General features: G+C 36.6%; 1 protein-coding gene across 1 annotated transcript in view; it reads right to left on the bottom strand.

Annotated features, from left to right (window-relative positions):
- Positions 1 to 2261: 2261 nt before the first annotated feature.
- Positions 2262 to 15651, bottom strand: part of ENKUR (enkurin, TRPC channel interacting protein) — a 13700-nt gene continuing 310 nt past the window's right edge. The window contains exons 2-5 of the mRNA XM_009887156.1: positions 12023 to 12168; positions 8564 to 8790; positions 6698 to 6844; positions 2262 to 2550 (exon numbers count right to left, since the gene is read on the bottom strand). Of these exons, the coding sequence (XP_009885458.1) occupies positions 2377 to 2550; positions 6698 to 6844; positions 8564 to 8790; positions 12023 to 12168 (694 nt within the window). The 3' untranslated portion in view covers positions 2262 to 2376. The remainder of the gene's footprint in view (positions 2551 to 6697; positions 6845 to 8563; positions 8791 to 12022; positions 12169 to 15651) is intronic.

The following is a 15651-nucleotide window of genomic DNA, read 5'->3' on the forward strand; positions in this document are numbered from 1 at the left end:
ACAATCAGGAACTCCCTGTGTTTGTGACGATGCCATATCTGATCCCTTCCTTCCTGGATATAAATAGTTTCATTCTGAAGAACAGACAGTGAGATATTTATCATAATTTCATGTTGCTATTTTTAAAAAATAGATACACAGTTTTGTCATGCACAACTTCCAACAGGAAATATTTTCAGTTTGTGGCAACATAACTCTTACTGACCAATGAAGCATTCATACCCCATTTAGCATATATTTTGAGATGGTTATCCAATTAATATGGACCATTTAAAAATGCCAGGTTGATAGAGTAATTATGAAGTACTAGAAGCATTTTGATTATTTTCTTATTATTTCATTGATTATCAGTAACAGACCAGTGAATTTAGAGAACACTTCAACTGCTAATGTTACTTCTTAGCCTGTGGACAGACTTGCTTCTGTTAACATTTAATGTCTTTTATGAAGGTACAATTCTATCAGGACAACTGAGTTTACTCACCTTTTTGCTTTAGTTATACTGATGGTATAGTTGATTCATGAACATTACAACTTCAATTACTGGCATTTCTTGAACATATAAATACAGAGTTACATTTTTGGATTCCATACATTTATTTTGTCCAACTTCCCAGAGAGAGTTAAAGGGTAAGAATGTTATCCTTCTGTGTGCATTTAAAATGGTTTCCATTATAATGTAGTTTTTCCATAATCGGAAATATTGGTAGGTTGCATGGAATACACATCAAAACAGATGGAAGGAGTTATAACCTTCCCATAGGGTGACAGAAGCTATTCACATCTATCAAGAGGTGAATATCCCATGTGGCAGCAGAGCTACCTGCAAAGCGCTATATGAGGTTTGTGCAAAAAAATACCACCACAGTACTGTTGAAAGACACTAGTAACAGCCCACTCAGCTACAGAAGTGCACTGGTTTTAATCTCTTCTCCTGTTAAGCAGGAATACTTTTTGCATCCCTTCCCATTTACTTCCTAACTTCCCAATAATATACTAATATCCTTCTGATAATTACTTTGTTTTAAAATTATTACTGGTGAGTGTTGACTGTTTCCAAGTGTGGCCTAGTTGCTTGTCCCACATTTTGGGATAGGCCATCACCTGCTTTGTGTTTCCATAAAGTTAGCACTGATGATAAGTGGAAGAACCAAATCCAGATCCTCAACCTGGCTCAGCCAAATGGTCTACAAGTAACTAAGAGCTGAGAGTGAGGCAGTGGGAATGCACACCGTTTTGGAATCAAACCTACTTATTTGTTTTAAGCCCCAAGAAACAGCCATGTTTGATTATATTGCATTTCTTAAGAAATACATCTTGTACTTCACTAGGAGATAATGTGACATTATTAAGTGCTTATAATTGGTGTGGTTTTGTTTAATTATACAGCTCACCCACGCTTTCCTAGTGCATGTCATAGACAAGTTTAAATTTATGAAAAGAACTTAATGTACGTGAAACTTTGGCTTTTAATAGTTAATTTGAAATTTTTTACTTCATCCTCTACTGTTGTCAGATACTATGATGTCACAACAGCTGCTGGTGGTGATGCTTGATACTATACAGAAAAAGCTGTGTTCTGAAGCAAAGGTTAATCAGTAGGAAATAAAAACAAGTTTTCTTTTTATGCAAATACTTGCAGTATAACGTGCTAATATAATTTCTGCGTAGTTGACACAGAAATGTCAACACATTGACACACATGCTAGTATATTGCTTTCATTCTAACATTACACGCATAATAGCAATCAAAACACATTTTTCTACTTTAGCTGTACATTTCCTATAGCATTACAGGATTATTTATACATAAACACACACAGCAAGCTACATGTGGTGTCTGAATTGCGGGAAGTCTATATTATTATGGGCTTCCACTATAAAAATTGCTTTTGGTAACAAAAACCGAGTATACAAAATGTTATGCAGAAGCCAAGCTGTTTAGAAATACAATCACTCAAGCTTTTAAGTAAAGCACAACAGCTCTTTAAGAGCTAGTCCAGAAGCCATCCCACCCTGGAGTTTATATTTACCAAGCCGCCTTCAGCAGCCACTTATTTCACTTTGTTTTGGCTATGCAAGGAAAAAAACAGTATTTTTCATGCTTTTTGGACGATGTTTATAGATTTTTTTATATATATATTTATAATAGATGAAATTCATGGTTTTATACTCAAAGTTTAATTAAGAATTTTATTTCAAAACATTTTGTGAATTGTACAGGTAAGAGCTGTATGTAACAACTTTTCTAAGAAGGCATGTACTTATATTAGTTTAATATTTCCTTCTGAATAGTTGGTGTCAATTTCTTCTAAGAATTTAGGGGGACAGTTCTTAGAGAAAAGGAGGGAAGAGGCAATATCTGAAAAACAGTCCTTACTCATTTGCAATGTAGATAACTTTGTGCTTCTCAATTACTTCTATGTCATGCTCCAGTTGTTTCATCTGCAATTCCAGCTTTTCTTTTTGTATTTTCTTGGGTATGGTGTCTATTGCTACTGAAAGACCCTGAAATTCACGATACACTTCCTCCCAGTTCTTTTTCAGCCCCTAGTGACATTACATGAAAAGGAAATATATGAGAAAAACTTACTTCATTTAAGAATAATATGCACATAAACGACTTGTAGTTTTTTTGTTGTTGTTAATATAGCATTTGATAAGCGTCACTGCAATGTTAAAATAATAGATAAATATATGGATAATGTTCAATCATCTTATAGGACTAAATTAATTAAATGCTTAAAAGTCAAGGTAGTTGCAACAGAAATAATTTTGACTTGTGATGGAGTATAAGGAATGGTCTTTAAAAAACTCAGTGCCTTGGAGAGAAAAAATTACTGTCTTTAAGAGGCAACAAAACAGTAATTAAACTAGTCAATGAAGGACGAGCTACAAAAATGCTAAACTGAAAAAAGTATGTCAATGTGACTAGCAGTCAACTTCATAGCCTACCAGGAACTCAAGGAAGCCTGTACACTTCATTTCCAGTCCTCAGCATCTTAAAGAAAAACTGCACAAGGTAAATAAAGACTGACTCTTCCTTATTCTATATAAGAGACTTTCTGTGCTTTCAGTGATCTACAAGTAAGCAGCTTTCTCTGCTCCATTGTATCTAATTCTGTTATGCTCATTGAGGAACTACTGGGATTCATAAAAGCTGCCTCAAAACTCATATCACTCAAATACCATCTTTTCTCCAAAATGCAACAGGAAATATCTTAGAAACAGCACTACAGAAACCACTTCCCCATAAACAGCAACCTGGCTATCATAGATCACACACAGTAGTGTTACCGACCTTAAGTAATCACAAGATTACTTAGTATTGTTCCAATACTTGGAACACCAGCCAAAATTCAATGGCAGTCTCAGATCACCTCACCACCAGCTTAATTTTTGGTAACTGAGACTTTGCTCAGACCACAGACATTAAACTGATCCCACAATATTTTAACTTCTATGAAGTTAACTTCTATCACTTGGAAGACATTCTAAATAATTGCATTCCCTTCCTAATCTACATTTACAGTAACATCTATAAGCAATGTATTTATCATTTGGTCTAAAAAACCCAGCTGTTGCTGACTCTATAACAATAATTTCAATAACTGCCACCTCTCTTGAAAGCTGCTGTGCAAAGAATTACCTTACTAGATAGTGAACTGTATCGTCCATATATAAAAGCCCAAGACTAAAACCCTGCCTCAAGAAACCCCATGCAATTGTCTGAAACGTACTCATACACCGGTTAATTCAACATTAGAGACAAACTTTTATCCACCAATATATGCTGAATGAAACCAGACTGTGGTAGAAAAATCCTTTACATCCTCACAATTACTGCAGCAATCGCTCTTACTTTCTCTCCTCAAGAGGATAATCAAAATCTACATATCCTGTACATGTATATGTGAGGATTTAGTAGTTTATTCAGTGCATTAAATGTCCTCATGAAAACTATATGGGTGAACTTAATAATCACACCTACTACAAGGAACTCAGCCATATTGTATTATTTACTGATTGCTGTGTATCAGTAAGAAAACACTTTTCCAAAATGTTTATGGCTCTCAATTCTGCTTCCTTAGGGGAGACCACAAAGTATCCTAAAAAAATGAAGAACTGTACTCTCTTGGGAACTAAAGTTTTCAGTTCTCCTCCATAACTAAAACTGGATTCACCTGATGCACTGATTTTATGGCACATTGTGATTTCCGGCCTCATGTCCTTCTTCTCCACTATTATTAAGCACCTTTTCTCCCAGACTGGTTAATTGATTAACATACTGAAGTTGAATTTACAGGAATTATTCCTAATACATATTTAGCTTTGAAGATTGTTGCTTCTATTTCAGAACGCCAGGACTCTTGTGCCTAAAAACTTCTCTGATTTTGACCACTCTATTTTTTAACAGAAAAAAATTACCTCTCTGTGTTAATACTGACTAAGAAAAACAGACTTTTTAATGTGAACTAATACGTTACTGATTCAAAGCAGTGTATTCATTGCATAGCAATTTGTGCTTTTTGCATATTCATATTAAGTGTCTAAGTGTTGTCCACAAAGGTTATTCCAACAATATTCATATGCAAATATTCACATAAATTTAAAAACCCTACCTCAATATGTGCAACAAGCCTATTTATTTACTGTCTTGTAATACTACTTGTCTTTGCAATCCAAAGCTCTAAAGTACTTAAAATAAGTACTTAAAGCAAGCTCCTAGTCTACCAGGCATCAGATATAGTTTACAAATATATAGTCATGTAAATAAATTCCAACATTTTTGTAAAGAGTCATTCATAGTTTCTTTTAAATAATTCTTCTTTGTGTACATTAGTAAAAACTAGTAAAGGCTGGTTTGGAAATCATTGAAAACAGTGAGTTTTAAAACACGTTAGAGCATGCACCCATCACAATTTACTCTAACGCTACAGAATGGAGAGATCAAAAGCAGATCATGACTCCCTACGTAAAAATCTCCCTCACAGCAATGTAAAATGCTGACCACTATTGCTATGGGCTAGATCACAAACCGAGTGAGTATCTAACTCTATATAAGGAATTCTAATACATGCTGGATCAGTGAGAAATATGTACTGCATTTATCAACATACTCTCTTGTTCTCATAAAATCCCAACCAAAGTAAGCATAATGGAGAGAGTTCAAAAAATGTTGGCACAAATTATTCCTCCTTATTTTTGTAAGTTCATGACTCTTGATTTTGTTCTCAGACATCTATTGCCACTTACTCTTTCAAATCACTTAGTGCACATGTGTTGACTAGCAATGTCAATTATTTTACAAGACAGGAATTCCCATATGTCTACAGCTGAGCACTGGGTAGAAGCCATATACCCTGGGGACACTAATTCCTCCTGACAATACAACTGTATAAGTATATTGGCCCATGAAAGAGCAAACTTTTTTTGAAAAATAAAAAAAAATACTGAGTTAATAAAAACAGTCTAAAAACTTTTTAATTAAAAATATTTCAGTGCGTTCTTGTATTTTAAAAATATAGAACATAATTTTAATCAAACTAAATGCAGAATTGTGAGCAGCTGAACTCGCATGCCTTTTTGAAAACACATTTTTGCTGCATAGTTAACTTGCTGGACCATCAGCTTGTCCCATGCCTTTCCCACCATAAAAATATCTTAATCTTCACCCTTGCTGTTATATTCTTTCTATTGCTGTCAATGCAATACCCTTACCTCTCCCATACTCCTTCCTAGCTTCTACTGCTTGCTGCGTAAACAAGAGACACCCTTTTGCTAGCTATTTTGGATCTTGCTGATTAACCAGTTAATCTTTGCAAGTGAATTAGACACTGTGTTTTCTCTCCAGGTATTCTGCTGGCTTTTTTGTGGGAATTTAGCATCTTAGAGATGTCCATCTACCTGCTAATTTGTTTCAGGAGGCTGCTAGGATCAAGTTATCAAGGGACAGACTGATAAACAGATACCACAGTAATATAAGCCTCATTTTCATAGGAAATTTGGCTAAAATGTGGTCACGAGAAATTCCAGTTCAAGGATTGGATATACTTTTTAAATGTCTCTTTTCCGCTCTACTTCTTTTATGGTATTATTTCTCTTTAGAAAATCTTGTGCAATAAAAACTGTATGAAAAACAGTATCTAAAACAGCTTGACAAAATACAATTTTTCCAGTCATAGTTCTACAAATATGTTGCAATTTAATTCTGTTTTCTGGTTTTGCCACATTTTAAAGCATGACCTTATGCTTTAGTGTGAGGTCACAATGCAAAGCTAGAAACTGGCAATAATAGTGGCAATGTTATGCATCAGGAAAAAAAAAAAAAACCAACCAAAACCCAAACCAACTTGTATTTTTCCATGATTCACAAGTAGAGAGTCAGAACTGTCACTAAATCCATATAGGTGATTTTCTGCATTCCTTTGAAGTTGCATCGAATTTCCAAGTCATTAAGGGGGAGAGGAATCTAACAGAATTGAAGTACTTGTAAAACTGGACTAAAACTGTAGCTAGATCAGCTCCCTTCAGTTCAGTTTACAATTGTTCTACAGCTCCATCTAGTGAAAAAGTAGCTAACTAGTTTGCCTCGCTTAAAAAATCTAGTATACTTTTATTATTTATGTGGACTTACATTACCTTATTAATCGATTTTTTGTACATGTTAGTAATTACAATAAATCAATATACGCACCTGCAGAAGACTTCTCCTTTCTTCAGCAGACAGCTGTTTCATAGCTCTTTTCTTGAGATGCTCCAAGATACTGGCCTCATATTCTTTCTGAGCTCTCTTCATTTCCTCATTTCTCCGTGTTATATATTTTGGTGTAACACCATAATCCTGCAAGGGTAAGGAAAAAGTTTCTTATATGTGCTTTTAAGACAGAAACAAAGACATACCTGTCATCCACAGTATATTATATTTGCAAAGACAACTTGAAAATGGAATTTTGTGCAACCGAGTAATAAAATCTTAAATCACTGTGTTCTTAAAGTATCAAATGTGATTGTCTTTGTAGCCTGAGCAAAATGTATAAACAATTCCCTTTGATTTCTTTTTGCAACCTTGGAAGACAACAGAATCCAGAAACCAAAACATCTATTATAAGAACTGATGGTTGAGTGAGGATTTTGAAAACTGTTAATGACAGCAAGCTATTTTACATCTTTATGTGGTGTCGGATTCTACATTCTGAAACACATTCCTTAGATACTTTCTTTCAAAGGTCTTCCTGTATCTTGATTTTTGCCGAGCATTGCATGCCACAGAAGAGAGTGATTAGTATCAACACATACACAAAAATCAGACTGGTTAGGAATGATAAACTATCCTATACTGGATGTGGCAGAATTGTGTTTCTGGGAGAAAAAATAATTTCTGAATATCCCAGATGTACTTGGGGGAACACATCTATTTTGCCTTATGCTTTGTAAAATGAAGCCTCTATAGCTCCACCAGAAGGTACCAGAGTCTTCTGTCTTTCTTAAATAATTCACAAATCTTTTAGTGTTGAGTAGCACTATGACTAGCATTGGTTTTATATGTATGTTTAGCCATGAAAAGGTACTACAAGGGCGGCAGCTTTGCTTTTTTGCATTTTCTCTGTCATGAGTTATGTCATGTCTCTCTCTACATAATGCTCTGTCATGAGTTATCTGTTAAGATAAGATAATCCAGACACCTGATACTTGTTGTTTTCCTGAGTAGCAGAATGGACTGCTCTTGTGCTTGGAGGAAGTAGTCCTTAAAGGCATGCCAGCTCTCTCAAGCTCTTTTGCTGTTCAGAGCTTTCTCCCACAGTGTCCTACCTACTAGTTCCCTGAATAAGCTGACATTTGCTCTCCTGTAGTACAAGGTCTGTACGCTACCACCTGCCTTCCCGAGGAGGAGGGGATCTTGGACTACTTCATGGTCTGTGCAACCAACACTACTATTAATTATCACACCTCTGACCAGCTCTTTCTCATTTGTAAGTAGCAGAACCAGAAGAGCATGACCACTGGTTGGCTCATCTAACATCTGTGCTAAGAAGCTGTTGCTGACATGCTCCAGGAACCTTTTTGAATTGCCTTCATCCCATTGTGTTGTCAAACATGCTTTTGACGCTTACTGGCCTTTCCTCTGATCCTGACCCACAAGTTCAACCAGCCTGTTGCCAATTCCATAGAAGAGCTCCATATACTGGAATAGCTCCTTCATCCAAAGGACAGCCCCTCCTGTTCTTCCCTGCCTGTCTTTCCTAAAGAGCCAGCACTCATTCATCACAGAACTCCATTTGTTTCCCTATTAGATACTCTGTGGGTTCCCAATGCAATACAAATGCCATTGCTTTAGGAGCATCATTCTGCTTTTTTTTTTTGCTGACAGCATAAACGAGTGAATACAGAGCAAAGGTAAGGCATAACTCTACTGCCAGTGATTTCTCCTTGATGAATTTCAAAGGTCTACCACAAACAGCAGTGGTATCTAAACATCTCAGAAAGAATCGTAAACATTTCATAGGAGATGACAATAGAGAACCTAGAACAGGTATTGCCACTATAATTTAATAAAACTTACCTTTTTTTTAATATATTTTGGAACAAGTCCTGAAGTTTCAAGCAGATATTTATCTCCCTGTCTTCTATCAACAGAAATAGGTTGAGGCTTTTTAGGCAATCCCGTGATAGCAGCAACTGCATTTGTATTTATAAAATTCTTTTTACTTTGAATTCCCATAACTGGGTGATCTGTCCTCCGTGGCACTGATAATGCAGGCAATTTCTTACTATCCTGTTCTTTTTTTCCTGTGAATTGAGCATGTAAACATTCTCAGCAGTAACCACGAAGAGCTTTGCAATTTAATGTTACTACATTTTTCAAAAGGGAAAAATTATGTACAAAATTACATAAAAATAGAAACCAACTGTATCTACAATGAAAGAATTGACTGGGAATGTATTATGATGAAAATGATTATGCTTGTTTGGCACAACAGAAGTTTCATAACCTAGCAAATACTATGTCATTTTAGGTAGGTTTGCCTTATAATATGCCACTCATTTCCTCTTAACTGCTGTAGCATGGAACTTCTTTCAAATGTACTTAAAACTGCTTTCACTAGAGATGCTCATCGTCAAGGCCCTTAGGCATTAACAGCCCTGCCCAGCCTCACCTGGGGCATCTGAGGCATTAATGGCCCTGCCCAGCCTCACCAGGGCACGCACCCCACACCCTTGGGCTCAGGAACCCCATTTCAGCTCAGCCTTGGGCTGTCGGTGCCTGGCTGAGCTGTCTCAGCCATGCCTGTCACAGTCCTATGACTGAACAGCTGTGTGGAACCAGTGGATGGGCTTAGCCCGTTACCCCATCTTTCCTGATGGTCACTAGACCATTGACAGGACACATTTTCATCACCACCCTCTCTGCTTGCCTACCTCTGGTGTGGTGGGACTGCACCCTGATGGTGAGGTCGTTGCCCAGCCTGCATTGTGGTTGCCCTCAATTTCTGCCTCACCTCCCCTTGGGGAAAGGCCTTGCTCTTGGCTGCTCCCTAACACTTGTAAACAACTTCTCACAATCCTTTCTCCAGAAAACTGTTCCTTTTTAGTGCAATCTTTTCTCCAAGGCACCAACAGAAACTCAGCAGTCTCCTGACTAGTCTGACTTCAGGTGAGTGATGAAACACAATTAATTTCTCACCGTATTTCCCACTAGATATAATTCAAACTCACAGTCATTGTCAGAGATAATAATTTGATTCAGGTTGTCTGAGTTCATGTTCTTCTTTGGCAGAAAGTACGTGTAATGTCACATGTGACAGAGCTCATTCCTACGACAGCTGGTTTCCTGATACTGACCCCATGAACCAGTGCTTTCCTGGGTTTGGTTTTTACAACCTGATAGCTTGCTGTAACTTAGTACCGTAAGACACACAGACTTAAATCTCTGTTTCTCTTAGGATGTCCTTTTGGAAACAAGATCTCTGAAGCTTCTCAGTGAGCACTGGCTTACCCTTATTGCAGTACATTGGTGCACATGTACTGTTTTGGGAGCCCCCCCCTTCTTCTAGAGCCAGCAACTGAGCTTGGTTAAAATGAATGCCAGAGTCCAGTAACACAACAAGATTCAGATGAAGGTTAAGAAACACACCTTTTGTAAGGAAGTGGTGAGTAATCAGACTAAAAGAATGATGCTATTCCAGACTTTAGGGAAAAAAAAATCCAGTCTTTCTGTTCTGTCCTTGCAATCTAATTTTTAACTAGTTGGATCAAACCCAGTTTTGAAGGCGGCACAGATACCACAGGCACAACGCCATAATCCCATTTAGACAACTGTCAACTGGTTAAATTTCAAGTGATGAAAGTGCCATGCTTTAAAAGAGGTGATTAAGCAGTGTAACTTTTCTGAGGTAGGTATGAAATTCCATCCACCAAAGGCAGAAGAACTTTCTGAGTTAATGATAGAGTTCCTTCTCAAGATCTGTTAGGATCTAATCATTGCAATGAAATTACTAGTCTGGATTGAAGCTATGATGTGTCATAGGCATTTTGAGGCTCTGGTACATTGACTCCAAATGCAAACACCAAAGCACATATTGCTATTATGAAGCCCTGAATGAACAAGTTGAAATAGAAATATTGTGAGCTAGTTGTCTGAGAAAAATGAGTCAGAGTGCTGTATCTCAATATATAGCAAATTTGAAGTAGATGACACTAATTTTATAATACAAGTACTTAAAAGGGATCTTATGGACTACTCCAAATTATTGGTGAATCAGTCTTCTTTCCTATGCCCATCTAAAATGCTAGTGTAGTAATTTAGTAAGGTCTTGAGCTTGCAAGCATTCATGCTGCGATGTCATGCAGTATTACATTCCAGTATACTGAAGGCCGGTCAGATTTCCTGAAAAAGTGAAGGCTTTATTAAAAAAGGACCCAGGATGCCTACAGGACATCTGGGACCAAAGCTTACCTTAAGGTTCTAATAATGCCTCTTTGCCTGAAGCGTTAAGCCTCCAAAGCCTCTGGGGACAGCTTGGATTTTCAGTGCTAAAACCCTTTGCATGTGCCATGCAAATTTGGGTGCCAGAGTCCTACACTCTCTTAGACAGCTTTTTTTTTCCCCATACCGTATGTTAAGCTCTTCTATTTTTCCAGCCTAAAAACAATTTCAAGCTGAAACTTTAGAACTCAATTACAAATTCTGTCAGCAATGTACTTAGAACTCTAGCAGCACTAAGAAGGTCACTTCACCCTTGCAGAACCGGCCATGAGGCTGAACATTAGAACTGTCAGCTCCTCATACCCAGAATTATGGTTTGTGCCCAAAGATAGGATGCATTTTGCAACAAAATATTCCAAATTTCTTATTTCTGTGACATGCAGTTCTCAAAAAAATTCTATGCTTTGAACACTGCCATCCAATCTAATGCTATGGGATTAAGAGGCAACAGTGAGTGCTGAAGAGTAAAAGCTGTATGTTGCTTATAACATCAAGAAAGGCACGCATACTTTTCTCATATCTCTTCAAGCATTAAAAACAACTAGTTCACTTTTAATACCCCCATTCATATTATTTACTTTAATATTAATGATCAGTTGCAGAAAAGAATGGTGTACACATCTAAACTATGTAATTACAAATTGAAGTATCAGCAGGATAGAACATACCATGAACACATCTTCAGCATCTGAATAGCTGCAGCCAAAAGAGATACAATTTTTCTTTATATTTCAGCTGGGTTTGTACCACATGACAGTAAATACTTACAGTATTTTCTAATCACATATATATTCTCCTTGTTGCTTCAGTATTTTACACAATAAAGAGAAACTTTTTTTGTAAAATATAGAAACAATTTTTGTATCATAGATACTATAAAAGGAACAATGGAAACTGCCTCAGCATACAAACATGATTTTAATTTTTTTAAAAATTTGATTATCTGTAATTAACTGTTACTTTCAACATTAATATTATCAATTTTAAAATTTAAAAAAATACATTACGTTTCATATATTTCATGTCTGCACTTACTTGCTGGTAGCTTGGGTTCCTTTGAATGTTTTTGCAGAAATTTTTTTGGAGAGGGCACTGCAACTTTTGCTGGTCCCATAGTTTTCCACTGAGCTTTATTTTTCTCTGTATCACATTTCACAGATGGTCTAAATGTGGATATATACCTTAGACATTAAAAAATAGCCATAAAGAAGTTAAAGGTCAGAAAATTATTAAAAATACTTCTTCAAAGAATATACATTTTTGCAGTAGTTCATGCCAAAAGCCTAAACTATTTTGTTTTGTACTCTCTCTCCCAAATAAAGGCCATCATTCATACAACCTCCATACAAAGGCAAAGCCCATCACTGCACTGCTACAGTGGTTTTTCTGATACTCATGTTAGCTTGCTTCTTCCTTCTTCTCTTGTATCTCCAAGGTCAGTATTATCACACTTTGGGACATGGCTCCTGTGTGCACCATTCATATAAATACTGAACACAGACATTTTGAAACACAACAAAATATACATTTTGGAAATAAACTGCTTTGAGTATTGCTTGCATGAATTCATTATTTTTATGAGGTTGTGTTACACGCTTATGTTGTTATTTTTTAATTAACTCAGTTTTGAAGATTTTTTTTTTTTAATGTGGCTGTTTTGTTCAAAAATGCATCCAAAATATGCAGCTGTTGTGCATCTACACGAAAATAGCAACCATGAACTTCCTTTGCTAGGTTTTCAATACTTGAAAGTTTGTAGTATGAGAAAGATGCAAATGACAATATATCTCGGCTGTTTCAGAAGCTGCAGTTGCAGTACATTTTAGGGCCTTACACAGCAATCAAACACATCTAAGGAAAAGCTCAGCTGGCTTCAAAAAGATGAGATCTGTACTGACAATGAGAACATTCACTGCTTTATTCTATGGGATGAAACATATTTGAGAGGTATGTAAAACCTCATGCTTCAAAAAGCATGTCAAACGTAGTTGTGAGTTGGGACCTAGATCATCAGTTTATCTTATTACTGTCCACTGTATCATTGTTGCAATGTTCTTGTTGAATCATATGTTACAGGCTATTATAAGAGATTAGATGAGATGGATGACTGCTCTGAAATAGCAGAGTAAACTGTATTATTTCTTATATTACACAGATCCAAACTCTGGTCTTCAACTATTTTAATCAGTGGTGGTTTTGGCACCAACTGAAACACTCAATGTGAAAATCAGTAAGAGCTCAGACATGAAAAGCTGTATGCACACGGTATGCACACACTGCTGCTTTGGTGTAATGTTGCATATGGCACTGTAACTTCTGCTTTCGTCAAAAGTATGCAAACATGTTCTCCAAAAGAAGCCAAATGCTGATCATTAGCTGATTAGCAGCATCTTGCCTCTATCTGAAGGACTGAGCTGTCACAGGTGTCACTTAGGTTTTCCTAAGAGAAGAACTACCAGCTCCTGAAGCTAAGGCTACCTCACTGTACCTTTTAAATCTGTCCACCTTTAAGAAACATGCCATATTAATTTACGGTAGAGAAAAGCTGATGAACAGTTGTGCTCTTCTTTCACAGAAAAAAATGTGTTTATGAAAAAACTATGCCATGTTTTCAGGTAAGGAAAAAAAGAATAAAAAAGATTATATATAATACAACCTATTTTACAGAAATACTGAAATATGAAATGATGTAATGCTGAGCCAGTGAATGGGAATCATAGTAGCAACACTGATAAAAGCTTTTGTATGTCAGCTGCAAATGTCTGATACATGATTTGTACTTGATCATAACATTAGAACATGTAAGAGGACTTCATCAAAAATGTGGAGTTGTTTTGTCTTCTGGAGATTTGGTCTCCAAAATCAGAAAGAGGATTATATACACATAAGATTATATACAATTCCAGAAATACCTCTAATTATAAGGAATGAGGTTTTGTTTATGTTTTTTTCTGTTAAATTCATGGCAAACAGCTACAGACATAGGCACAAACCCACCACATTCATAAATAATTCCGTTCCTCACCATTTGCTAGGACTGGCATTGTAGCCACACGGTAGAGAAAGGTAGTGACTTTATGAGGAGTTTAACCCAGTAGGGTTCACGCAGTCTTGGAATTCTCTCGAGAAGGTATGGAGCTTATTACGTATTGGTCTCCAAAATCAGAAAGAGGATTATATACACATAAGATTATATACAATTCCAGAAATACCTCTAATTATAAGGAATGAGGTTTTGTTTATGTTTTTTTCTGTTAAATTCATGGCAAACAGCTACAGACATAGGCACAAACCCACCACATTCATAAATAATTCCGTTCCTCACCATTTGCTAGGACTGGCATTGTAGCCACACGGTAGAGAAAGGTAGTGACTTTATGAGGAGTTTAACCCAGTAGGGTTCACGCAGTCTTGGAATGAGAAGGTATGGAGCTTATTACGTATTGGCATAAGGTAAAAACACCTTTTGTAGACAGCTATAGGCATTCCTTTGGACAAAGAGATGTGGCAGTTGTATCTTTTCAGTGACTATTCAGGCCAAGAAAGTGGCTAAATGCTGTCATACACCAATAACATAAGGTTAGAGGGGGCTGCAAGGAAGAAAACATGGTTATGAGGGACTTGAGAATCTTAATCCATTCATTTGGCAAGGGGAGAAAAGACAATGCACTTGTAAGAAGACAGTTACTACTCCTTAGATGTCATCTTGGGACATCAAAGTTGGGGAAACTGAGGGTGCTTGACTTGGATTCATGAGTAGTACCTGGTCAGTTGAGAGTGAAATATGTATGATTTCATTTGGGGGGGAGGGGCGGGAAAAGACAGACCCTAGATTTTGTATGCATTAGTTAGAACCGGCCAGATCATGCTACTAACCAGGTTCAACACTGTTGTTACCAGCTGGATATTTGGCACATTGCAAACCAAAGCAGGAAGTGGGGTAACAACAGAAGGCAATGAGATCAGAAGGGGATTTAGTCAGATTGCATCCAACCTAAGGAATCCCTTGCCTAAACTGAACCTGATGGTCATGCAGCATCCAAATCCTCGAATGGTAATAACACAGGAATGGATTTAGTGTACTGTGTGCCTTGCCACACTGTCATTTCACTTTCTTCTGCCTGCCAAAAGTATCTTCCATTCACATTGGAAACAACAAAAAGACGTATTATCTATTTTTACATGGAAAAGGTTCAGAACTAGGAATTTCACAAGTCTGAACCTTTTTAACTGAAAAGGGTTAACTATCTTTGTTCTAAGGAGTGTCACTGATATTTCGACTCATTTTAAAGCTATTGAATTATGACCTATGTTAACTTCTCACTGAAAATGCTAACTGTAACAGTTTTCTTTCACATACAATAATAAGGACCCGAAAAAACAACATGTTTGCATAATTATCAAGTTACTTTAGAAAAACTGTCAAAAGAATTAATATTAGGGGGGCAAAAGGGATTTTTAATGTTTTTAAGGTTTAATGGTGTTTTTTTTTTAAGCAAGAGAAGCAAAAGAAACAATGTCAGAAGACACACCTGACACATGAAAGGAATGGGAGTGTGGCGCTGAAAAAAACGTAGAAAAATCCCCAACTTTTCAGCTGCTCACTGAAAAATTGTTTTAAGTGTAAATAACAAATATTTCATGTAATTCCTCTGCGTGGAAAG

This window comes from Charadrius vociferus, unplaced genomic scaffold (assembly GCF_000708025.1).
Source record: "Charadrius vociferus isolate BGI_N301 unplaced genomic scaffold, ASM70802v2 scaffold126, whole genome shotgun sequence".
Classification (NCBI taxonomy): Eukaryota; Metazoa; Chordata; class Aves; order Charadriiformes; family Charadriidae; genus Charadrius; species Charadrius vociferus.